The sequence below is a fragment of the Neomonachus schauinslandi genome, chromosome 11 (assembly GCF_002201575.2).
Source record: "Neomonachus schauinslandi chromosome 11, ASM220157v2, whole genome shotgun sequence".
NCBI lineage: Eukaryota > Metazoa > Chordata > Mammalia > Carnivora > Phocidae > Neomonachus > Neomonachus schauinslandi.
Genome location: NC_058413.1, coordinates 96,974,690 through 97,001,230, shown reverse-complemented (window position 1 = coordinate 97,001,230; position 26,541 = coordinate 96,974,690). Strand labels below are relative to the sequence as shown.

Genomic DNA, 26,541 nt, shown 5'->3' with positions numbered 1-26,541 from the left:
CAACACGGTGGGTCCCAATGAACTCCCAGGGACAGGGATGCCTTTCTGGGGCCATGCTGTCCCCGCCTCCCCAAGGCCCTCAGGAAGGTCTACAGGAGACGTGCGGGCCCAGGGGAGGCTGGGATTTGGGGGAAAATCAGGAAGGAGTTTGAGGCCACATTTGCTCTGCATCAGGACAAAGAAAAAGCAGCATCCCTGAAATGCAGAGCAAAGAAAAAGAATTTGGCATTGCTGAGAAACCAGAGCCAGGGACGGCCATGAGACTGGACCCTTCCTGGAGACTGCAGATACCTTGGGGAAGACACAGGCTATTTCCAAGGATGTGGAATTGAGATGAGAGGCGATTTCGTAGCTTTTAAGAGGCAGGGGCCGCCCCATCGATATCTGGGTTATAGAAAAATATAATTGTTCTTATTTTAGAAAAGGGGAAGTTGAGAAATTCAGGGCCCAGAGATACTGAGCACCAGTAAGCTTAGAAGGAGCCAAGGCCACGGGGTGGCTGATAGAAACCTGACCCCAGCTGTCCTGGGAGAAACAGCATGTACCAGCCTCGGAGCGGCTGAAGTCTCGCAGAGCCCTCTGTTCGTACCATCTGTGGTGCGGGGCGTCTCTCCGGCCCAGGTTTTGAGAAAGATGCTGACAAACTGGAGCATGACCAGAGGGGGCACCCAGGGTGACATCAGATCGAATCCCAGAAGGCACGGCTGCAGAAACAGGCTGCTCAAGCCAGGAGAAAGGGACGTGGGGTGGGGGGGTGTGCAGGACAGGATGAGGTCTGTCTTCGGCTAACTTCAGGTACCCCAAGGCAAGAAGGAAAACTCATCCTGTTAGTCCAGGGGTGGGAAGGGGGCCGGAGGAGGACCTGAGGGGCGATTTTCATGAGAGCACATTTCTGCCCAACAGAAGAAGGAACTTCGTAAAAGAGGAAGTTGCTAGAAAAACAGGAGTAGCTGCAACTTTGCAAGGAACCTGCACTCAGATGTGGCCTTTCCTATTCTCAAACCACTTCGTGTTTAACCTTCTCAACACAGACGTGCAAAATTTAGAAAACTGTAAGAAAGAAAACAGAAATCATTCCTAATCTCACTGCTCAGAGATAACAACAACAATCCCTAACAGCCTGGAAGCATTTCCTTCAAGACATTCATCTACAAGATGTATACATGTGTTTTTTTAACCAGGTGGAACCCTATTACCTAGATAAAATGCATTTTCCACTTAACATATTATGATCTTTTTCTCGTGTAATTAAAAACGCATCGGAATATTTCATTACATTATTGTACCCATAAATTATTTACTCATCCCCCTATTATTGGGTCTTGAGGACATTTTACATTTTTTTTCACTGTTGGAAATAACATTGCCGTAAACAGACATCTTTACTGCCATCTTTGGTTACTTCTTAAGGACAGAGCCCAAAGTTTATGGGTATCAATGGCTTCACGATGTCAAACTCTGTCCCCGAAAGGTTGCACCCAGTGTGTGCTTGCATCAGGGTGTGTGAGTGCCCAACTCTTCACAGGCTGGCCGAGATCACCTCAAGGTTTCCCTGAAAAGAGTACTCCTCCATTTGAGAGGAGATTCGATACGTCACTTCTCAGGAACACGTCTCTTCTATGCCTACTTAGGACAAGAAAAGGTAGAAACTCTGTCTTGTGTGCCCGTGTGCATGCGCGCGCACACACACACACACGCACGCTGGTACGCATGCTAATTCTCTGTTCTTTGTAAGTCCGGCAATACTTCCAGACCCTGGAGGACCTGGACACAAATCTACCCAATTGAGAAAGAGACCACCTCCCTCACTGTGTTGTAGGCGGCTTCTTGAGGCCTGGATCCCAGGCCCAGTCAAGGCCACAAAGGGCATCTATAGAATGGGCTCCATGGTTTCCAAGGCCCTTCCCCCACCGACCATCTACCAATCTATCACCTGCGGGTGCCCCCTGAGAACCTGGGGATGAAAGAGGGCGGGCAACCTAGAGAAAGGGAGGACAAGGGAAATCGCTGTTGCAGGATAAATTGGGGAGAAAAGGAGGTGTTGGGAGAGGTGCGGGAGGCGGCGGCAGCTGGTGAGGCCTGCTCGGCCCCCTGCACAGCATGCCCTCTGTTCTCCAGGTCCCACGGGAGCCCCGGGAGATCGGCTTTCCCTCTTGGCTTTCCTGGTCGCCTAGGACCTGGGCTCCCAGCTTTCTCTTGTCATTTGAGCTGGAATTGGGAGTAAATCTCTCCAAGCAGGTAATTATCCGGGCCTCTCCCCCATCCCTAAGTCACGTTTCCCTCCCCAGCTGGCCTCTGATACTGACTTACTGCCCCTCAGGACAGAAGGACAGACAGACGGTTGCCAGGACAGTCCTGGGTTCCCAGCTCTGAGGAGAATGGCGGAGCAAGGAGCCTCACAGCCCCATGAATATCCAGTCTTCTTCATTTTCAGCGGCCTCCTGCTGGGTCTCCAGACTCTCATTAAACTGGGAACACATTACAAGGGGATCCGGAGGCAGACACGTCTCTCTTCCTCTTATATTTACACCACTTTTAACTGCTGTTATCACTGGTTCTGGAGCATCAACCCTGCCTGAGGTGGTCCCGGGCAGAGGGGGCAGGAACAGATCGTGGAGGGCATCATTGACATGTGGGTCCATGAACTTGCCCCTCCCCAGCTCCACCAACAAAGACCCCCTGGGATCAGCCCCCCAAATCCCACACTCACCAACGACCCACTCTCTCTGCACTCCCAGACCCCCAGCCCTGGAATGTCACCGGGGGACCCAAACTGCCACCCAAACTTCGACCCCGCCCTTCTTCCCACATTTCGAGTATATTCTGTTGAAACAGGTGCTTTTTAAATGAAATCTATCACGCTTATAGAAAAGGGTAAAGATAATATAAAATCATCCATGTTTATTTTAGCTATATTTTCTTCAGATCTTTTTAAGAAGAAACATTTTAAAAAATAAGACATTCTGCAAACAGTTGTGTTTCCCTCAGTGAGAGCCCACTGCCTCCTTCCTCAGAGGTAAGCGCTACCCTAAATATGGTGTTTATCATCCTCATGCATGTTTTTATACTTTTGCTACATATGTATCCAGAAACAATGCAGGGGACTGCTTTGCGTGTTTTCAAACTTTATACACATGCTACCATAATGTACGCATCCTTCTGAGATTTGCCTCTTTTTCCATTCAACATTTTTTTTCATGACATGTCCGGGCTGATTTGCAAAGCTCTGCTTCATGCATTTCCCCTGCAGTATAGTATTTCCTTGTAGAAATCTAAGCAATTTAATTCATCCATATTGGTTTCCAGTTTTTTTGCCATCACAAACAGTTGCCATGACAATTCCTGCCTTGCCCGTATGCAAGAGGTTCTTTAAGGAACATATATGTTGGAGCTGTTTTCTTGACATGTCCGTCTCCCCAACAGGACACGGACCTGTCACCATGCCTCCAGTGCCCAGGATGATGGGGGGTGCAGGGGGCTCAAAGAGTGTGTTAAACTGAACCAAGGTGAAAGGGATGTAGGGAGTCATCTCTTCCAGCCCCTTCACTTACAGATGAGGAAATGGACATCCAGAGAAGGGACATGAACTCAGATCATGAGAGAGCTAGAGCGGGAAACCTGTACAACCTCCCCACCCTCCTGGCCCAGCCTCCATCGCTCCCCAGGGAGCTGGTGACAGTCAGGCCATCCACACAAGAGAGGGAAAGGCAAAGAGCAGAGAGGTGTTAAAGAGACCATGCCTGGGGTGCCTGGGTGGCTCAGTTGGTTAAGCGACTGCCTTCGGCTCAGGTCATGATCCTGGAGTCCCGGGATCGAGTCCCGCATCGGGCTCCCTGCTTGGCAGGGAGTCTGCTTCTCCCTCTGACCCTCCCCCCCCCCCCCTGCCCCCCCTCCCCCCCATTCTCAAAAAAAAAAAAAAAAAAATTTAAAAAAAAAAAAAAAAAAAAAGAGACCATGCCTGGATGCTGGGCTCTCAGCCCGGAGGGTAGGCTCATGCTTGGACCCTCCCCCTCGGGGTGAGGCCTCATACCTGACATTCAGATTGAGACAGCAGATCTGGACACCATGCACCCATACCTGACATTCAGATTGAGACAGCAGATCTGGACACCATGCACCCAGACCGAAGCCTGACTGTTGTGGTGTTTTATGTAGCAAGAGGAGTCCTGCTAGCCCAGTCTGGAGGAAGACCCTGGACTGGGACCCAGGAGACCCAGACGGATGGCCTAGAGGTGAAGAGCAGGCCTTCGCACCACATGACTTGGGATGGAGTCCCTGGTCCACTTCTTACCAACTGTGTGGCCTTGGGTGAGATATTTCACCTCTATGTGCTTCGTTTTCTTCATCTTTAAAATGAGGCTAGAAATCCCCGCCCCCTCATCACGATGTTGAGAGGACTGCACAAGGTCGTCTGTACAAAGGAAGTCCCACCGTGCCTGGCACATGCCAAGTGCTGTGGGTTCTAGCCTCACCCTCCCCTCCAGATTCCATGCAAGCAGGTGCAGCACCCAAGCACTGCACACAGTGTGGCCTCACGTCCCGCTCTGACTCCTTCCTGGCCGTGGGCAAGCCCGTCCCGGTGTCCTCATATTATCACTGTATGTATCCACGTGTAGAACCACTGGTGTGGCCAGGTCTCTGCCCATTCAGCATGGGCCACAGACCACGGGAAACAGAAAAGATATTCTGTCTTTCAAACGTGAAGTCACATCTCTGACGGTGCCTGGCTCTGCATCCGGCCCACCGTCCAGAAGCCGAACACACTCTGGCCCGCGGTGCGTCCCTGAGTATCGGAGGGACTGACGGGGGAGCCGAGTAAAGTCAGGGAACCTCTCGGAGCCCCTGTCTGTGCCTCTGAAACGGGAATGACCGTTCCATGCCGCACAAAAACGTTCTGAGAGGCAAAGTATAATATATATAAAGTGTGCTATGAACTGTAAAAGCACAATACAAATTTAACTAACATAAAAAGAAAGAGACTGGGCGCCTGGGTGGCTCAGTTGGTTAAGCGACTGCCTTCAGCTCAGGTCATGATCCTGGAGTCCCGGGATCAAGTCCCGCATCGGGCTCCCTGCTCGGCAGGGAGTCTGCTTCTCCCTCTGACCCTCCCCCCTCTCATGTGCTCTCTCTCATTCTCTCTCTCAAATAAATAAATAAAATCTTAAAAAAAAAAAAAATTTTTTTAAAAAAAAAAAAAGAAAGAGACTATTTAGCTTGTCTTTAATCTCTATACTGCTTAGACTCTGAGGGGCAGCCTGCCTTCCTGAAGGATGCTCAGTGATAATTCCTGGGAAATTCAAGGGAAGACTTAGGCTCCAAGAGACAGAGATAGATGATCTTCATGTTTCTGGGAACCTCCTTAGTCACCCAAGGGCAACGCCCCAAAGTCCTGACCATTCCCCCCCACTCAAAATCTTCACTGGCTCCCCACTACCCTTTAATTACATTCAGTTCAGTTCAGTCTCAGTTATCCTTGGATGCAGCCTGAGCTCCAGCCAAACCAGGCTGCTTCCCGGAAGAGCACACAGCCTTTGTTCTCAGCGCCCCAGGACTTTACCACCACCACCCCCACCACCCCCACCCAGCCTCCTGTATGCAGAGCAAGGGGTTTGCAACCCAGCTGCTTGCCAGAATCACCCAGGGGGCTGTCACAAATACAGATGACTGGGTCTCACCCTCCAGGGATCCGGACTTAATTGTTTGGGGGGGCCTGGACAGTGTTTTTTTAAAAGCTCCCCAGGTGACTCTGAAGTTCAGAGCCGACAGGTCTAGTACACTCTCCCCTGCAGGGGCGCAGCCTGCCAAAACAATCCATTCTCCAGGACCCACGGGAAATGCTGCTTCTTATGTGGCGCCAGTTCTCACCACACCAGACAGGGCTCCCCACCTCTGAGCCCCCCCAGGGGCTGTGCCTCTCCTGGGCCCTAATCACACTCTGCCTCATGTTGGGGTCACCAGTGTCCCAAGCTCAGCCTATCAGGCAGCAAGCCTCTCAGGGGCAGGCTTAGGGTTGTTACATTCTCTGGGCCTCTGCCCACCCTTCCTATACCCACACCTCACAGTCCTCCTCAAAGAGCAATTGATCCAAGGCTGTCCATAAAACTCAGAATACCTCATGCACCCTCAGTCCTGCCCAGAACATGAAGAGGGGAAAAGGGGACTGTTCTCTGTTCAGGAGAAAAGGCCAAGGTCTGTACACTCACCCAGACACACTCCTGAGCTAGATGCTCCTCTGCGGATGCCCTTCCCCATAGACAGTGGGCCAAGGTATCTGCCTTGGGTCTCTGCTCTGGGGCGCTTCTGGAGGTCTACACATGGGAGGTCTACCAGAGGCAAAAACTATGAGTGTGAACACATAAGAAGATGCTCAACAGCACTCATCCTCAGGGAAATGCAAGTCAAAACCACCACGAGGTATGGCCTCACACCTGTCAGAATGGCTAAAATTAAAAACACGAGAAACAACAGGTGTTGGCGAGGATGTGGAGAAAGGAGAACCTTCTTGCACTGTTGGTGGGAATGCAAACTGGTGCAGCCACTCCGGACAATAGTATGGAGGTTCCTCAGAAAGCTAAAAATAGAACTACCCTACGATCCATCAATCACACTACTAGGTATTTACCCAAAGGATACAAAAATACTCATTCAAAGGGAGACATGGACCTCGATGTTTATAGCAGCATTATCTGCAATAGCCAACTTATGGAAACAGCCCAAGTGTCCAGTGATAGATGAACAGGTAGAGAAGCGGTGACATATATATATGGTATATATAAATATATATATATACATACACACATATATACACAATGGCATATTACTCGGCCATAAGAAAGAATGAAATCTTGCCATTTGCAACAACATGGATGGAGCTAGAGAGTGTAATGCTAAGTGAAATAAGTCAGTCCGAGAAAGACAAATACCATGTGATTTCATTCATATGAGGAATTTAAGAAACAAAACAAGCAAAGGGACAAAAAGAGAGAGGCAAACCAAGAAACACTCTTAACTATAGAGAGCAAACTGCTGGTCACCAGAGGGGAGGGGGAAGGGCGGGGGGGGAGGGGGAAACAGGTGCCAGGGATGAAGGAGGGCACTTGTTGAGTGCCAGGTGTTGAATCACTGTATTGTGCACCTGAAACTAATATCACACTGTGTTAAACTGGAATTTAAATCTTAAAAAACTGAATGTGAATACCTATATGTATTCAATAGGTACAAATTATATCATGCATACTATTTGTACACATACACACGTATACACTTTAATTAAAATGAGTTTCTTTGGTGTGTAAAAAGAGGAATCTCTCCAAATCCCTTGAGATCCTCAAGCAAAGACCCTTGGGAATCACCGTCTACACAACAGCACCTTGCACACAGGAAGTGCTCAAGAAACATTTGCTCAGTTAAATAGTGAACTGAAAATTCAACCACTGATAGTTGCTTACGTCAATACAGCCATGTAGACAGATTCAGGGGATGAAGCCAACGTAAGCTACAGCACAGTCAGCTACGGCCTGAGGGGGCCCATGCCTTTTCCTGGGCGCAGGCCCTGAACAGGTATGACCGCGGCTCTAGGCTTGTGTCAGGAACGACACGGGCTTTGGAACACTCTAGACACAAGCCCTTTCCTTTCTGAGTCCCTCCGAGGGGTGGTGAGGTGGGCCCCCAGCCATATGCTCTCAGAAGGGCCTCCTTGGCTTGACAAAGTCTCGGAGAGCCCTGCAGACCACCACACAGGGGATGAAGGTTATCCGATAGCTGGCCGACTCTAGGGCCCTTCAGGAGCTGAACTCAGAGCCTAGACTCCACTTCCCACTCCCACCCCCCGCTGCCACTCACTGTCACAGGCTTCCATCTTCCACTCTGTCATCTGCTCCGCAGCTGACTTTCTAGGCTTCCAGCAGAGTCCGCGTTCCTAAAGACGTGGGTGTTCAGGTATGTTCCGACCCTGACGTGGAGGGGAGAAGTCTCTAGGTGTGAGGGGAAAGCACTTTCAACTTAGAGGCGTTTGCCCCAGCCTCTGAGCCCCCACACCACTCCGGAGGCAGACGGCTGTTCCTGACACCACTGGCTCAGCTTTCCCCTGAGAAAAGCAGGCTTCGGCTGGCAAAGGCACATGCCTCAGCTCCTGAGGGTTCTGTACACACCAAGATGCCTGCTAGACCACAAAAGCCAACATAGTATTAGGGTTTGGACTTAGGCCTTCTGGGGAAATACCCTGCCCCTGCCCCTGTGTCCTCGATATCCTGGCCTTATGTGTTCAGCCCTGAAGGCCAAGTGAACCCCAGTGTACTGAGACCCCAGCTCGACTCCTATATGCTCACCCTGGATGCTCCCACCTACTTGTTCAGTCCTCATGGAGACCTTCCGGGGCCTGGAGGAGATGACTAATTCTAAAACTGTTATCCTGTGTCTGATCGGCACAAACCAAAGTTGACAACCTACATACAAAGGATTTATGTAAAAACAAACAAAAAGCACCCCAAAACCAGATCCATCTAGAAACATGTTAACTATCCACAGAAAATCTATTTTCTCCATCTAGAAAAAGTACCTAACTTCTCATCTGCACAGCCACTGACAGGAAGGCTTGGAGAGGTAAAAGGACCCTAGGGTCCCACGGCGAGTAAGTGAAGCAGGTCTCACCAGGCCAGAGCCTATACCCTTTCAGCTTTGCTCCCCCAAGAAGAGGCTCCTAGAAAGCACTGCTGATCTGAGCATATGAGGAGCAAATGAGGGCTTGACCAGCAGCCACGGAGCCACAGCCTTCTGAATCCAAGGGTCAGTCACACACACCGCCTCCCCCCCCCGCCCCAACTTAAGCCTCCCTGGTAGGCATTCAGCAAACCGCGTACCTACTCCGTGCTGGGGGCACAGCAAGGTCTGTGGGGTCGCGGATGCAGACTCTCCTTCCACAGCTCCCCAGTGCAGGCCCCTGCTCGCTACCGCAGCCCCATGCCCATGCGGCTCAGGTCCTGGCCGTGAGGTCTCATTGATACGCAACAGAGTTCAAAATCACAGGCTTGGCAGGAAGTGCCATCTATACATAGCTCTCCCATTCTGTAAGCACCGTTGGCTTCTTCTGAATAAATGCTACCCTACATTAAATGCCAGAATTCGGCGAGCAATGCTGCATGTTTGCAATGAGATTGAGAACTAAAGGCAAGATTGATTCTGATGTGAACACCAGCAAAGCAAATGGGTTTTTGAAAACCCTATAATTTCCGTGCAACCCTTGACTTCACTAAACACACATTTTTAGACTACAGCACAGTTAGGTAGGCATTAAACAAAAATGAGGTAGTCTAATGATGATTTATGCGTAGGATAACCTTCTATAAAGAATCCTGCTCTGATTTCAGGGTAACTTACAGAGGTGCCAACTTAACCAAACAATACCTCCTGCTCTGTGTCCACTGCCACGGCGTGATCTCAGGGCAAAGCGTTTGCTTGCAATTGTCTTAAATCTGCAGAAACTCACCCAGTGGGCGCTCTGGAAATGTGGCACCTGCCATGAACTAAATGGAAAAGCAAAACACGACACATGCATACACCACCAGAGGCACCTGTGAACACAGACTATTTTGTTTGACTGTGGAGCCGTGGCTGATGGTTCTGGAACCAACCAACTGGCGTGCAACTTCAGAGCAGCCTGCCTGCCAGCAGATTGGAAGGGGGACCGGGGAGCTGCGGGCAGGCGGTCCGGGGGGGTCTCACGGGCTCCTGAGGGGCAGGTATCCAACCGGAGTTCCTGTACCCCCCTTCCTGGCTGGGTGACCTTGGGCAGGCTTCTCAATCCCCCCAAGCCTTGGTTTCCCTGTCTGTGAGGTGAGGTTAAGAACTTGGCCCCCTCAGATGGAATTGAAAGATTCAATAAAAAGATGCCTGTAAGCGGGCTTTATAACACAGAGGAAAGGTGAGAGAGACCGCAGGGTGCAGTTTGAGAGGTGGCCCAAGTCATCTCTAAGAGCTGACATCAAACAGCTCCTCACTCTGTGGCCTTGAGCAGGTGACTGAGCTCGCTGTGCCTCAAGCTCCTCATCTGCAAAATGGGGCTCATAATGCCAGCTGCTATACAAGACACTTGGGGGGATTAAACAAAATGACTCATGAAAAGCACGGATCGCCTAAGAGCTCAATAATTGATCACTTCTCTTCTTACTAACCATGATCATCTCAGTTCAGGCCCCCCAACTAGGTAAAGAATTCCTCTGCTGCTTCTGGATGCCTCCCTGTCATCTCCAACCTGCAAAGGGTGGTTTACGGCTTGAGAAGGTAGGATTTTCTCTCTGCACCCCGAGGAATAAATTAAGGCTGTCTGAATCTGAGGCCCCTTCCCCACCAAAGCGGACAATAAACAACAACAACAAATTTAAGGGCCAGCTGCCTTTTCCTCTCTACAACCACCTTGATAAGGAAAGTGGTAATTGCCTAGCGTCCCTGAGACAGCCCTCAGGCTGGAGGCACGAAAGCCTGTTAGAGGAAAAGGGCTTGGGCTCTGGGTCCAAGCGCAAGGCTCTAGCACGGAGACGCTGTGTGACCTGGAGCAAACTGCTCGACCTCTCTGAATCTCATTTCCTGTATACCTAAGAATGGGGGTGGCAGGCCTGCCTCACAGAGTGAAGAGGAGAATTCAATGACAGGACATTCAGGTACCTGCCGGCAGGGCCCCAAGCCTCACTGCACCTGCTTCTTCGCCTGTAAAGTGGGGAAGGTAATGGGGGTTACCGTGAAGAGCAAATGAGATCATGCAAAAGCACTTTCTACGCTGGGTGGTGTCGTGGAGATACTAGTTATTACTGAACCAGGGTTTGAGCGCATCGAGATTAGACCGGGCAGTTGGTGGAAGGGATCTGCGCTGTGTTGGCACCAAACCACAGGCCTTCACTCCTTCCCTCAACACAATTTTTATCGGATACGGTGCAAGGCACAAATGAATACAGAGATGAATACCACAATGTCTCGGCCATTTGTTTCTCCATTCTGCCCAGATACCAACACGGACTATTGGAGTTAAAAATGCCACAGTGACCCTCTATCTAGCCCTGGGCCCATAAGGCCTTCTCAGGATCTCAGCCCGACACCCAACATGGGCCACGGCTGGGCAACATCATGAACCTGGGGGGTCATTTCCCTGCTGTGTTTAGACCACTCCTTCTCCACCTGAGAATTCAAGTCTCTGCAGAGGCCTGATTCCCACTGAAAGTATTCCATGCGCAGGTTTCATTATCCCCATTTCACAGATGAATAAACTGAGTAACTAGCTCAAGAGCACCAATTTGGACTAGCAGACCACAGCCTGCCTTCTTTCCGCTGCATCCCACCTCTTCCGTAAACTGTCTGCTCCCATCTGTTACCCAATTTTTTATCGGGTTGTCTTCTCCTTGTGGGTTTGCAGAGTTTTTAAAATACACTTTTGCGTGTCACGTTTTTGCGAGGCAATTGTGTGTAGTGCTTAGGAGCACAAACAACACATAAGGATAAGCTGTGGCTCTACCACTTACTAACTTCAGGCAATTCACTTCGCTTCACCGTGCTTCAGTTTGTTCATCTCTAAAATGGGAGAGTAATAGTCCCCTCATCAGACTGTTGTGAAGACCAAATGAGCTACACACACAAAATGCTTAAAACAGAGCCTGGCACCCGAGGAAGGGCTTAGTAAGTACGAGTCACTATTATCCTGTTGCTTTGTCCATACTTTTTTTTTTTCTTTTTTCTAGAACTGCCAGGACCTTCTTGGCTTGGCATCCTTTTCAGACTGCTCTCACCACTTCACTTACCCTCCGGATCACCCCATCCTCTGCCGCCTTGCCTGCCTTTGTCCCTGTAGCCACCTCCACTGGAAGCCCTCTTTCTACCCCGGGTGGAACAGATTCCAAAACTCGACAGCAGGCCTCCCTCCCCCCATGATGCCTCACTGGGCCGCCATCAGGAAGCATCCTGGCTTCTGAAGGGAAGCTGCTGAAGGGAAGAAGCAGGTCACGGGCAAGTGCTACTCCTCTGCAAGGCCTGACCCCGTGCCCATCACCCAGCAGGGGCCTAAACCCCATGTGTTAAATTGCCTTGAGGGCACCATTTACTTTACTTTAGCCCAAGCTGACAATCCCAACCCCTTTTCTCTATGGTCCTAAATAGTCAAGAGCAGAGAGCCCCAATTAAAAAAAAAAAAAATTTAAGATTCAATTTTTTTTTTTTTAAGATTTTATTTATTTATTTATTTGAGACAGAGAGAATGAGATACAGAGAGCACGAGAGGGAGGAGGGTCAGAGGGAGAAGCAGACTCCCTGCTGAGCAGGGAGCCTGATGCGGGACTCGATCCCGGGACTCCAGGATCATGACCTGAGCCGAAGGCAGTCGCTTAACCAACTGAGCCACCCAGGCGCCCTAAGATTCAATTTATTTGGGAGAGAGAGAGAGAGAGAACGAGAGAGAGCATGAGCAGGGGGAGGGGCAGAGGGAGAAGCTCCATCCCAGGACCCTGAGATCATGACCTGAGCCGAAGGCAGACGCTTAACTGAGCCACCCAGGGGTCCCACAGAGACCCCCAATTTTGCATCTAAACAGCAGAGCATCACAGGGGGGAACCCACAGAAGCCATCTCTCTCTGGGTCACTCTGGAGCAGCTCAGTGAAATAAAGACCAAGGACAGCCCAACTTAAACCCTTTAATGCCACGGAGTTTCTCTGTGACCTTACAGAGGCCTCCTCCTTCCTCCCTGCCACATGACCATTCAGTGGGGGCAGAGACTGGCGCTGTGTCATCTTCGTTAATCATCTTCAATGAGACTGGAGGGGAGAGGGGCCTGAATTAAACTGAATTAAATACAGTGCCTGCCCTTGCTGGTTATATATTCTTGTAATGGGGATAACACAGATTTCAAATACTACAGGACAAAACACGGTTAGTGCCTTGAGCAAGGAACCGAGAAAGTCCAGAGGGAGTTCACAAAAGGATCCCCTTGAAGAAGGTTAATCAGGGTGATTTTTAAATCCATTCAGAGCAGAAATCGGGAAAGACATCATGGAAAAAGTGGTATTTGAATCAGACTTTGAAAGATGGGTAGGTTTTAGATAGACAAAGAAAGAAGTCTGATAGTAAAAAAAAAAAAAAAAAAAAGCATCCCAAGAACAGTTAAAATAATGCATCCTGAGAATGTCAGGAGAGAAGGGGTGAAAGGGGGCCCTGAGAGCACATCGGTATGGACCTGGGTTTATCAGTAAGTGTGGAGGCTGGGCCCCAGGACCTCCAGGGCCCTTCCAACTCTGACAGTCTGTGACTCCATCCGTTTGTGGCCTAGATGCAACCAAACTGGTTTCCAGGCACCACCCATCTCGTTCTTGTCTGCGCCATCCCCCGTCCGAGTTGGTGTAGACATATGGGATCTGAGGTCGTCTCAGTATCAGCCTGAGCAAAATGCAATTAATACGTTGAATCTGCATTCCAAAGCAAACCAAGACCGTATGTGATTGTTTACCGTGTTGAGATTACCCATCTCTGTCCATCAGAGCTGACAACATGAACGGAATCCTAAACTCCCAGATCAGGACGGTCTTTGTGTCTCCCACTGGGCCAAAAACAGAGCCAGTGCCCAGTAAAGCCTTCTTGTTAGAATGGCTGTTTTGTTCCCAGATGTTTCAGCTGGAGATCTGTGGCCCTTCAGAAAAGCCAGAGCCTCTGGTCACTGAACACGCAGCTAGAGGTCGGTGCAGGGGTTGGGGACACGTGTCTGTCCCCGGGCAAGTGCAGGAGACAGGGACGGGCCCTCCTCCCCTGTGAGAACCTGAGGACAGTCCATTCTCAATGAGGAGCCTGCTCTGGAGAGGTAGCAGGAAGCAGAGGCCCCTGGAGGAGCCCGGTTCAAACCCAGGCTGCAGCATTTACAAGCTACGTGACCTTGGGTAAGTTGCTTAATTTCCCCAGGCTTCAATGTCCTCATTTATAAAATGAGAAAAACCCCAACAAAACAAAAAATGTTATCTCTCTGAAAGGGTTATTGTGAGGATTAGAGATAATTTGGGTCTCAATACATGATAGATATTATCATTAATCTTATTATTATGCTGTGACAGGTGCTACGAGGGCCCTGGGGATAAAGAGATGGAAAAGATACAGCTGTGTACCCCCCTGCAGCAGGCAGACAGAGACCACCGCCTATCACGTAAGAGGAAATGACAGGAGGGCTCCAGGAATGGAATCAGAGAAGCGGTAAGTTCTGTCGGCAGGCTTATGCAAGGTCTCCTGGAAGGGGACGCCCGGGGACCAAGTTTAAAGGACAAAAGAAGAGTAGGGTATCAAGAAGGAGAGGAGGGGATAGGTACAGAGGAGACAGCAGGATCAAATGAAGAGGTGTGAAAAGCCAGGGACAACTTGGCACCCTGGGGACAATCAGGGAGGCGGGCTCCCAGACTCTCGCCCCCGGTGAAGGTGGGCTGCGGTCCAGGGCACTGCCCACTAGCCAGGAAGGACCCCTCTGACCAGGTTCCTCCTTGCCCCTGCTTCTCCCCTCCCCCAATGCACAGGGCTCCCAGCCCAGCCAGGGCCTGATGACAACCCAGCGTTCCAGAGCCCCATCCTCTGATCCAGGCTCATCTTCCAGAGCACCGGCCGACACATCTGGCCCGCATCTGAGCAGTGTCCAAAACTCCCCTCTGGGGCCAAGACAGCCAGTCAGGATGCTGGTGAAGAGCATGCTGGGAAACTCCCACAAGGAGCCCACATCGATATAATCAGGTCTGGTGGAAATTAAAAGCTATTAGGAACAGGGCCGGATTTATCTTTATATCCAATAACATGCATTGTAATGGTGATCATGCAGATGGGAAATTAAACCACATCTTGGCTTCACTGGAGGCCTTAATTTTTATTTATGTTTGTGCACAGCCCTTTGCCCTCTTTCCCCCACCCCACCCACTCTGGAGAGCCAGTTCTCCCCAAGACCAAGGCCCCCAGGAGAGAAGTAAAGGGTAGGAGTCTGCCAGATCATAGGTGAGAGGTTCTGTGCTCTTACATCTTAAATAGCCCAATGGAAGGAAGAGGACCAGCTTAGAGGAGGGAAAAGGCAGGGGGAGAAAGGGGCAAGTGTAGTAGGTAGCTCTGGGGAAAAGTACCATTTTGGGAAAGCCTGCATTTTGGTCTCTTTCCTGGGGAAAGCACAGTCAAGAAGCTGCTTAGAGTTTCAGCAGGGAGGCTCACCTGCTCCTCCCAAGTGTGGACAACAAGAAAGGCTAGCCTGTGAACAAATACCCACCTCATGGAGCTGGTTTAGGCACCAAGCCTTTAATTCCTTCCAAACCCCTTCAGAGAGAGGCGTTGCAGGGCAGGCTCCTCATTTGCAAGGGCCTGCACCCACCCGCTTCTGCCCCCTCCTTGCAGGGCATCTGCTCGCCCCAAGGAGATGTCTCTTAGGGCCCCTCCTGCTCTCCAGCACCCGCTCCTGTTGGCCCTGTGGTCTGTGGAGGACTTGAACCCAGACCTGCACATCCAGAGATCAAAGTCAACACTTTCTTTTTGCTCCAGAAGCCAACCCTAAGGCAGCAGGGGGAAATAACAGGCTCCTTGATCCTTCCTTAACTCCAAGGCAATCTAATCATTAAATCTTCCCCCACCATGAGAAGCTGCCATCCAACCTCCCAGACAAAACACACACACACACACACACACACACACACACTGGGTACAGTGTATGGATGTCAGAGAATCCTATTTTTATGGGAAAAAAACAATAAACAATTTGCATTTTCCAAAATTAAAGCATGCAGCATGTGGGCCCAAGTTCTGGCCTCTCATCTACAGAGCCTGGAGGAAGCAAAACTTCAATATAGGTTCTCATGGATTCCTCTGGGAGCGTGTTAGTTGGATTCATGTGCTTTGGAAAGTCTGTCCCTGGATCTAAACCATAGCTGTAGAAGGATCTCGAATGATTATGGATGGTGCTGGAGTGCTGGGCAGAGGAGGAAAATTCTCCAAGGCTAAAGGAAAGAAAGGGGTGCTACAGAACCAAAGTTTACCAGAGCCCCGCAGATTAGCATCAAGCCCACTTTCCTGATAATTATGCCCTTTGGGGCCACCAGCCGTGTCTTGACATCAAAGACAGCCCTGAAGCACCAACTACCAGGGTCACCTTGGGGAAGCTCACTGCCTCCAGCTCCTACACACAGGAGTCAGGTAAACCTGCCTTCTCTCCCATCTGAGCTGGACTTCGTACCTCCCCACACCCACCGTGCTCACCCTTACATCAATGCCGTCCCCACATTCCTTCAGAACACTTCCAACCATCCATTCACGCTCCCCTGGAACACTGAGTGTGCACCTGCCCTGCACGTGCAAGGGGGTGTGTCAGAAGCCAGGGATGTGTGGATGAAAACCAGCCAGTTCCCACCCTGGGAAACTCAGTCTAACGGGGGATGCAGAGCCTGTGACGTAGTGGAAACAGATACACCACAACAGGAAACCCCAAGAGGAAGGGAATGCGCTCTTCCACCCCATTATCATCATCATCATCAAAGCCACAGCTGTCCTCGGTGTACCAGGCAGCATTCAGAACGTTTCCCATAGATTAACTTCTTAAACCCTATAAGGTAGGTCAATCATCATCCCCATTTTATTGCAGTTGGGGAAACTGAGGCACCATGGGGCAAATGACCTGCCCAGCTGGTTAAACAGTGGGGTGAGTCTCAACCCTGGCAGTCTGGTCCCAGGGTCCAGGCTCTTTATCACTGCACTCACCTCAATTCCACAAAGCCTTCCCTAAAATCCAACATTGACTTTTTTCCCCTTCCTGAGGCCAAGGCCCTCCTTGTCTACAGCACATATTTAAAGCCTTACAGTAACACTCCACTGGACACATTTGCATGGTGCAGGGAGGCAGGTCTGTGTAGGGGTGAGTGCACAGGTTGAAAGAACAGACCTGAGTTCAAGCCTTGGCCCCCTGCTTAATGGATCCATTACCCAGAAGAAGTGACTTAACTTCTGTGAGCCTCAGTTTCCTCTTCTGTAAAGTGGAGGGGAAAATATACTTCCAGATTTTTATGAGGATAAGATGAGATCATACGTGAAAGTTTCTTAGCCAGTGCCTGGCATATAGTAAATGCTCAGATAATAACTTATTTAATACTACTACTAATAATTAATATTTTAATGAATATAACTCTTAGTCCATAAACTCAAATGTATAAGAAATACCACATTTCTTTATGTTCTGTAAAGCACCTTCACTCTGACTCTGTTGGATAAACGGGCCATTCAATCTTCATTACTGGGGCCTCCCCCAGGAATGTGTCAAGGTCTGGGGTCTCTCACCAGCCGGTTGTCCCTGCCTGCATGATCCCTTTGGGTCTTGGCTGTGCACCTCGTGCCTCCTTTGGACGCGAGAACCCTGGCCCCCGCCCCAGACCCCGTGGAGCCACACACAGCCCCCCCATTGTGGGGTCCCACCGCTTCCTCCAGCTGTACCCACTAAGTGGCCCATAGTCCCAGTCCCATCCCTGGGATTCATTTGTCCCCCGTTTGTTCCTTGTCCTCAGAGGCTCTCTTTGCCAGCCAGAACACCCATCCTAACCTTTCCTATTAGCTTATGGTTTTACAAAAGGCAGGAAGAACAGCTGTCTTCAAGTAGATTCGGATTCCTGTCCTGCTAGGAGCTCTGAGGCCGGGAAACATAATGGCCTGGCCATCTGCTTGGAACTGAGAGAAGGAAAAAGTACCAGGAGCAAAAGACAAATTAGTGTCTCCAGAAGAGTAGCCTGCCACGTTAGCAGTAAATATGCCTAAGCATCAGCTCTTCTCCTAGCTAGATGTCGGAACCGCAGAAAGAGCTTTAAAAATACTGATGCACAGGTTCTCCCACTGAGATACTGATTTGGAGTCTGTCCCAAGCACCAGTGTTTTTCAAAGAGTTCCCCCGGGACTCAGATGTGTAGCAGGATTAAGAACCCCAGTTTTACAAGTGTCATGCATAGATCTCTGCCTCCCCTAACTAACCCAAAAACCTGGCAGCTGGAATCATCTTATATGGCCAACAATGGCACATCAATGCTGTAGGGGCACTCAGCACCTGGCCAAGTCCCTCCATTTCACAGAAAGGAGAAACCAAGGTCCTCAGCAGAGAAAGGAAGAAAAAGCAGGAGAGCCCACGCAAGGTGCCAGGATGAAGGCAGTGATGCCGAGTGGTGGGGAAAAAACCCACCATTTTGTAACCAGAGGCCAAGAGGTATTTCAAGGACTTGAGGTCCTCTCTTGGGGTTTTCAGACCTGATTTCCTGTTGAAGGGAAAGGGAGCCAGTAACAGAAGGCTTGCTCTAACAAGGTGAACCTATGACATGGTACTAACCTCTTCCCCCAATACCAGGCGAGAGCGAGGCCAGCTAGAATCCTAACGGGGTCTTTAGCCAACTCATGAAAAAAAAGTCCCATAGGCATGAAACTCAGGTCTGGTCCTCTGAGGACCCGGTGCTCACTGCTCTAGTCTCTTGATGTGGGAACGCAGGACACAGCCGGCTCCGAGCTCCTCTCCCTACACAGCCCTTCACAGCGAAGGGGCTTCCAGCTTCACCTCCCACCACCAAAGGCAAAGGCAAGCAAAGACCCAGGAGCCAGGAAGGACGGGGGCTCCACTCTTTTGGGGGAGTAGGACCCATCCCGTGTCAGACGGGACATTCGCACACCGAGCAGAGGCCACCAGCATGTGGGTTTTCACCGCCCCGCACACAGACGTACCAAGCCAAGACCAAAGATGCTTTTGGGCCAAAGCACCACCAGAACAGTAAGAACGAATCAATCACCAGAACCAACCTCAAGAGCTCAGCTCAACAACCAACTCAGCACCTCTGCTTCATCTCTCCTCTCGCCCCAGCACCCGTCCCTGCCACGGCCCCACAGTCCCGCCTTACCTGGGATGATGGAGACCGTGTCCTTCTCCCAGGACACAACGCTAACATATTCCTGCACTGAAGAGGGGATGAGGCACTTGAAGACGGCCACGTTTCCACGCATTGACCTTTGATCCTCCACCCGGACGGTGTAGGGTTCCCTGAAAACTGCAGAGAGATGAGGGAGTGGGAAGAAGGGGGGTGTCACAAGGCTGGGACACGGTGGGGGCCCAAGAAGGGAACAGAGAGCCAGCTCAGCTCCCTCAGCAGCCCCAGGCCTCACCACCCACCCCCCATCACCTCCTCCCCCACCTCCCATTTAACCAGCCCAGAAGTTCTTGCCATGATCTTACTCCTGCCTGAGCAACCTCCTCCCTGCTCCACTGGACAGCCTACTCTCCCTCAGAAATATCCAGTCTCCCTCTGCAAGGCCCTAAGTCCAACTTCGAACCTTTCTAATTTCAGTGAGTATTCAACAAACCATTGGATTGGAGGAGCCTGAGGGCAGCACATCCAACAAGAGGATATGTAGGTAACAAGGAAATACAATAGAATTCCTCAAAGGAAGCCACACTTGATTTCCTGCATTATGCCTGGCCCAGGGTGGCGATAGTTGGGGGCATGGTGACCATAATTTGCCGAAAATAAAAACTGTGACACATGACCTAACCACAGATTTTGTGCCACTTCAATGTGAAAGGTGGCCTGGGAAAAACAGAGTTGACACACAGAATTTTCTGGAACGGCTTGGTGGTTTATAAGGACAATGGAAGAGAATATTTAAAACTGTGATTATCTCTGAAAATGGACGGTCTCCAAGATTCTCCAAAACAAAGTATCCTTACTGTTTCCTCCGATCTCGACACTGCCTACAGCCTGACCCCTGGCTTGCCCCACCTCCACAACCAGCTCTTCCTTCCCTGCAGCGTGTGCAGTGGAGGCCCCCTACCTCAGTCCCAGGGCTGGTTTCAGGGCGTGCTGTCACCTGCAGCCGCTCTACATGTCAGGTCCCATGGGTGGGCTGGCTGGGCCTTGGGGGTGGGGCCCAGGGGCCGGCCTCTGCCTCTCCCTTGTCCTCCTCTGCTTGGCCTCTTGTGGGCTCACTCCATCCTTCCACCCCTTCTCTGCCAAGCAGGGCTGGTGCATCCAGATCCCCACTGCCTCCCGACCTCGTCCCTTAGCAGGCACCTGGGCAGCGTGCCCTCCTGCTCTCCCAGCCACGGTTGCCAGGGTGATGCTCGGGGCCCTGCGGCCCTCTGGCTGTGCACCTGCAGCCCCTCTGGCTTCACCAAGAGCCACTTAATTGGCTGTGTCTCCAGTCAGGCCAGCCCTGCCCAGCCTCCCCAGGCCCTTCGTCTTTCCCCGCCTCGGTGTGGTGATTGTGGTGGGCAAGAGATACAGCTGAGGTGGAAGAGAGGCGGAGATGGGGGAAAGGAGAGGAGAGCCGCTCAGCCCATTCTCTGGGGCTGTGGGCAGGGCACCGCCCGTGGATGTGAGAAGAGCACGCAGGAGGCCAAGGGGGAGCGAACACAGGAGGGAAGCAAAGGGGAAGAGTAGAAAGAACTGGGGTTTGTGGGCACACCCCCTGGGAGGGTCCCAGGGGGTCTGCAGAGGCCAGCGGTGAGGAGCAAGCAAGCAGCCCCTGCCTCCTCCTCTGAGCCGCTGCATGACCCTGCACCAGAGCTGGTTAGCCTTTGGGGCCTCAGTTTCCTTATTTGTAAAAGGACACAACAATGATGGTAATAGCGTGTAAAAGGCCTGGCCCAGGGAAGCACTGCGGGAAGGTTGCTTGTCATTACAGCTACCCTCTGACCCATGGGCCACGTGCCCTTGGGCAAGCCTCTTAACTCCTCCTCGTCTTAGTCCCTCATCTGTAAGAAACACTTTATAGGACTATTGTGAAAACCGCATCCTAACCCAGTGACAGGCACGTAACAGGAAACAGCCCGAACCTCCAGACGCTGGAGGCCAGAGCTGCACCAAACCCTTGTCTCAGGGCTCCCAGCCCAGCACCTAGCGGTATGAGGGGAACAGTGCAAAGGACCTACTCCTGAAAAGAAGTTCCACGGAGAGGGGCGCCTGGGTGGCTCACTCGTTAAGCGTCTGCCTTCGGCTCAGGTCATGATCCCAGGGTCCTGGGATCGAGCCCCGCATCGGGCTCCTGGCTCAGTGGGGAGCCTGCTTCCCCCTCTCCCACTCCCCCTGCTTGTGTTCCCTCTCTCGCTGTGTCTCTCTCTGTCAAATAAATAAAATCTTAAAAAAAAAAAAAAAAAAAAAGGAGGAGGTTCCACGGGGAGCCCCAGGAGAGATACGCTGAGCATGGTCCTGGGTTCTAAGAGCTCACATCTCGCTGCAAGCAAGCCAACAGGATGAAGACGAGCTCTTTAATTAACAGCACCCACCCCACTTCACCCCCTGTATATACCTGTTCCTAGCTACTTGGAAACTTGGACCTCTGAGAGGCATCCCTGAAGCAGAAGGAACCTGGAAGTCAGAGATCTTGCAGGATCTGTCACTTGGCAGGCAGTTTGGGAGGCCTTCCCGGAACCTATTTTTCTTCCCTCCCCCCACCCACACATTCATCAGGAAAGACGGCGCCTCCAAGCCTGGTGCCACCCCAGTGGGCTAGCTAAAACCCTACCTGTCCTCTCCCACCCAAAAAGCTCTTCTTCCAGTTGTTCCCCCAACTTCAGTGCCCCATTATTATTTAAGGCACACCTTACAAATGATGAGGACACACTAGTACATCATGACATCCTAATTAAGAGCTGATTTAAGCCATTCCCTTGACTCCTGACCTAACCCTGAGAAAGGAGATTTTCTATTTTCTTTAAAGACAACAGCTGAAAAACCCTTACCTCCTTGCCTCCATCGACCCTTCCAAAGACCAAAATCCTTCACTGCTAAAATTTTCCATCATGACGTTTACCTAAATGCCTCTTCTCATGAGATAGAGTATACTCAAAGATCCATCAACAGAGGAATGGATAAATAAACACGGTAGAGTCGAACAATAGAACAGCCACACAGCTATGACAAGGAACAAGCCCATTCAACGATGCCCAGCAGCAGGGGTAAATCCCACAAACATCATAGTGTGCAAAGGATTCAAGAGAATACCTACCATAGGCCTCCATTTATATAAAGTACAAAAATAGGCAAACACCTGTATTGTTAGAAGTCAGGACAATGGTTTCCCCCAGGAGAATAGTGACAGAAAAGAGCATGAGGCGGGGCTTCTGAGGGGCTGATACTGTGTATCTTGATCTGGATATTAGTTAAAGTTGGTGAAAATTGACCAAGCTATCTACTTATAATATGTGCACTTTTCTTCAGGTATTTCAATAAAAGCGTTTTTAAAAGAAAGAACCTCACTGGGTGTGTTTTCCAGGACTCAAGCACTGAAGCGAGCACGGGATTTAAATGAGCGCTGGGTCAGGTAACCATCGCGTGGAGCGGGCACCGGGCAGGTACTGGCAGCAACTTCTCAGGGGAAAGTGCGGGCTCGGAGGAGTGTTCTCTTTGACTAAGGACATGCAGTAAGCGGGCAGCTAAGATTCCAAAGCCCTAGAAAACTTTCCTCGAGAGACGGACTTCCTCCACGCCCCTCCCCTGAGCACAGCACACGGGGTCTCCCCAGAAGGAGGGGCTCTGCCCGCTCGCCATCCTCACCGCCCTCCAGACGGAGCTCCCAGGAGCGAGCAGGTGGCTGGCACCTCACCTGCTTTGACGCGGATGTTGGGGCTCCGGATCTTGCCGGCTGCATTCTCCGCGGTGCAGAAGTAGTCATTGTCGTGGATAAAGCTATTGAAGGCGGAGGGGGAGAAGGGGTAGAGCTGCAGCGTCCCGTTGGCGTGGACGTGCCGGATGTGCGGCACGTCGTAGATGTCGTCCCCCGTGGCCAGGTACCATCGAAGGGCCGCGCTGGGGGAGCCCGCGGCCGGGCAGGGCACCACCACCCCCACGGAGCTGGAAAAGGTCACCTGCTGCAAGGAGTCATTTACAAAGTAGAGGCTGGTGCCGACATCTTCAGGGCGAGCTGCAGGGAAGGGGAGAGGAGAAGCTGGATTAGCCACGTTCTGGTAATAACCTCCCGGGCCACTGAGGCGTGGGCCCCACCCCCACTCGGAGTTCAAACACCAGTCGCTCAGGAAGCACTTCCCCAGCGCTGACTATACCCCAGCCACTGGCCGGGTAGACGGGAGACAGTTCCTGCCCCACAGAAGCTTCTAGCCTAGCACGAGAGTGGCAAAAGTGAAAAACATCTCACTTTCCATGCCAAGCCAAGCCCACGGAGAAGAGATTGGCCCTCAGTGTGCTAGTTTGAAGGGTCCGAAGCCATGATCCACTATTGGCCTCCACTGTTGACATTAGGAGAGAAGCTGACATTGCTTAGACTATAAGCATTTAATGAGCACCTACTATATGGCAGGCAGGTTCACACCCATGACCTCCATTCACCCGCACAACCCTGACAGGAGCTGGTGTCTTTTTTTTTTTTTAATCATTCCCTTCTATAGGCTGCGAATAGTTATGTGATGTGCCAGAGAACACGCAGCTAATAAGCAACAGAACTGGAATTTGAACCCATCTCTCCTAGGGAGGATCTTCGTGCACTTTCTATCATACCATAGGGGGAAAGGTGAAGGGTCTCAAGACCATGCTAAGAGGAAGGAGGATGCTTGCTTGGAGCAGAGAAAACCATAGGAGACCCTGGGAGTGGGTCTTCCACCTGTGGAGGCCGTTCTGGGAAAGGCCCAGCCCCCGAGGGCCGAATGAGGACCAGTGGTACTGTGGGTGGATAAGATCTGGGTCGGGAAGCAAGAGACCCACCCAAGGTTCTAAACCTGGCCTTGACACGGACTGACCGTGGTGACACTTGCCCTCTCTGTCCATCGGCTCCTTCGCTTATAAAATGCCAGGGGTGGCGGGGGTGGGGGGATGGACAGGGCTACAAAGACCTCACGCATCTCTGACTCTCTGACATGTTCCCATTACAGCACCCCGTCACGCAGGAGAACGTGCTCAGGACTGTAGCTGCCTGACTGAGGCAGGGCCGCCTGACCGCGAGGACAGCTGTCTGCAACTCTCACACCAGCATGTGGCCTCAGGCTCTCCTGCCCAATGGGATGCAGCCCTGAATGGTGGAATCAGGCCCTCCCTCCCTGCTAAGGACCCTGCCTCCTTAAGATGGGCCACCTTGGAACAAGTGGGGACAGCCCCGAAGAAGAGAGGGCCCAGTCCCAGGTCTCCAGCTCCCGCAAGCCCCTCCCTCTCCACCGGGAAGATCAAGGAGCAAACAAACCACTCTGCTGCTTATTTAAAGAACCTTGCGGGGAACCCAACTTGACCTCAATTTCCACAACTTGATGAGAAGGAGGAGGGCCTGCATCCGGATTGTATTAATATTCTTGGCTTAACTCTGAGCCGAGCCTCCAGGGAAAATATACCGGGCAGCTCATTGAGGGAGGCCATTAAGCCTCATTGGTCAGAGCAATTCACATCATCTCATAAAAAGCCATGATGAAGCCATTAGAAGTAGCGCTGGAAAACACATTCATGGGCTCCTTGCTGGGGTGTCAGGGGGCATCCTCCTAGCAGCAAATGCATTTGCTGTTCCCACCAGGCACAGCACCCTTAGCGGCTGAAAGGCTCTTGGGGAGGCAGTGGTCTCACCTTTCCCTCCTCCTCCTCACACTGCCTCCCCTTGTGAGAGCCCCAGTGCTGGTGGGTGAGCAAGCCTGCTCTGAGGAGCAAGAAAGGGGCCCATCTTCTGAGGGGGAACCTCAGAAGCTCAGAAACATGCCTAACTCACAGTGGTTGGATATTCTCTAAGATCAGGAAATCACAGCATTGCACAGGTCAGCAAAGGCGGCTTAGGAAGGCTTCTCTTAGGACCCAAATTTGCCAGGCTCCGTTTCCATGGGCCTGCTCACCTTCCGTGAGATTTCCTTATTGAGATTCATTCAACAAATATTTGAGAAGCATCTTCTACATGCCAGGCACTGTTGTAAGCACTTTATCTATAGGACTTCTTTTAACACTCCAACAACCCTATGTGCTGGGTACTACTCTCATCCCAGCCTACAGATGAGGGTAGTAAGGCACTGGGAGACCAAAGCAACTTACCCAAGACCATGCAGCCAATGAGTGAGGGCTCTGGGATGCAGACACAGGCAGTCTGAGCCCAGAGTCTGACTTCTATACAATTAGATGATTGTAACCATTGCAATAATAAAAAGGGGGCTTTCACCTTCCTCAAACACCACCTGGCCACCAACATCCATATTTAGATGGCCAAGTAGAGGATTAAAATACCTGCACACAGAGATACACACACACTCCTCGTGGGAAGGGCCCCTGTTGAACTCGACATTTCAGACAATGCTTAGCCTCTGGGAGCAGGGACATCACTCCGGGGTTCTGGAGGCTTCCTGAGACAACCTAGTTAATCAGACACCCTCTCTGTGGCAGCTTTATGGATTGGGGGAGGCAAAAATCCATCAAGGTACAGAAAGACTCTACACTGTGCCTGACAAATGGACTTGGTAAGCTGAGAAAGATTCCTGACAGAGAGGAATTCAGGAATTATCGGACCCAAGAACAGGGTGAGAAACTATTTATGATGTAGCCCTCAGTAATAATAATACCACCAGCAATGAGAACAGCCACCATGGTTTTCACTGTCAACCATAGGCCAGGCTCGGAGCTAGACCCATTATAGATATTATCTCACTTAATCTTCATGGCTCCCTAGGGGATGGTATTGTTATTTTGACCTCACAGATAAGGAAATTAAGACTCAAAGTTAACGAATTTCTCCAAAGTAATACAGTGTAAGTGCCGGAGCTGGGACTGGAGCCCAGTGCTGCCTTACTTTGGGGCCCAGGGATAGAGCTGCTCTATTGTGTGAACCACGCTGAAGACAAACCACAAAATCTGGTTTTCCAGGCTGGGCACCTCTCCCCATCCTTCCTTCCATCTCAACTCCACCCCAAACACGGTCCTAGTCTCCCGCTCTCCCTGCTGGAAATCCAAATCCGTGCCACGCCCCCACCTGCAAGACTGCCCCTTTCCCCAGGCCTCCTCTGCTCCCACCAGGAGCCCCAGCCGCGATGAGAGCAGCCTTCCTGCACTCTGAGCCTTGAGTCCTGCCAGAGCCAAGGACACGGGGTTCTCAACAACTACAAATGGGTAGATTTAATTGATGAATTGACTGGGATTGTCCAGCCACCTGTCAGGGCTGATGAAACAGCAGATTTATAGCAAAAGGTGAGTAGCCTCATATTTCTCCCACCTCGGGATGTGAGCTGCTGTCTTCTGAGTCTGGGGGAGCTGGGGAGGATGAGACACACCATTCATTTCTGCTTACGGCTCTGACAGTGCATTGCCATTATGAAACATCACCCTCAGGTGTAAAACAATAGCATTTTGCACTTACGTCGTGCTCATACTTTACCATCACAAGGCACCTGTCAGCCCAGAATGCAGAAGCCCTCCAATAAACATTAATTTGGCCTCACCCCACCTGCCAAGAGAAAGGAGTGAACAGATCTAGGAAGGGGAAACTGAGGCACTGACCACCAAGTATCTCAAATCTCTGCTTCATGCCGAGATGAAGGTTGGCACAAGGGGCACCAGGGAGTGGCCACAGCAGCCATGGGTATGTTC

The 26,541-nt window shown here is 51.2% G+C and overlaps 1 protein-coding gene across 1 annotated transcript in view; it reads right to left on the bottom strand.

The window, feature by feature from the left end:
- The window catches only part of DSCAML1 (DS cell adhesion molecule like 1), a 322,784-nt gene extending 303,775 nt beyond the window's left edge, over window positions 1–19,009 (bottom strand). The window contains exon 1 of the mRNA XM_021696420.2: window positions 18,892–19,009. Coding sequence (XP_021552095.2) covers window positions 18,892–18,994 — 103 coding nt within the window. The 5' untranslated portion in view covers window positions 18,995–19,009. The remainder of the gene's footprint in view (window positions 1–18,891) is intronic.
- Window positions 19,010–26,541: the final 7,532 nt, after the last annotated feature.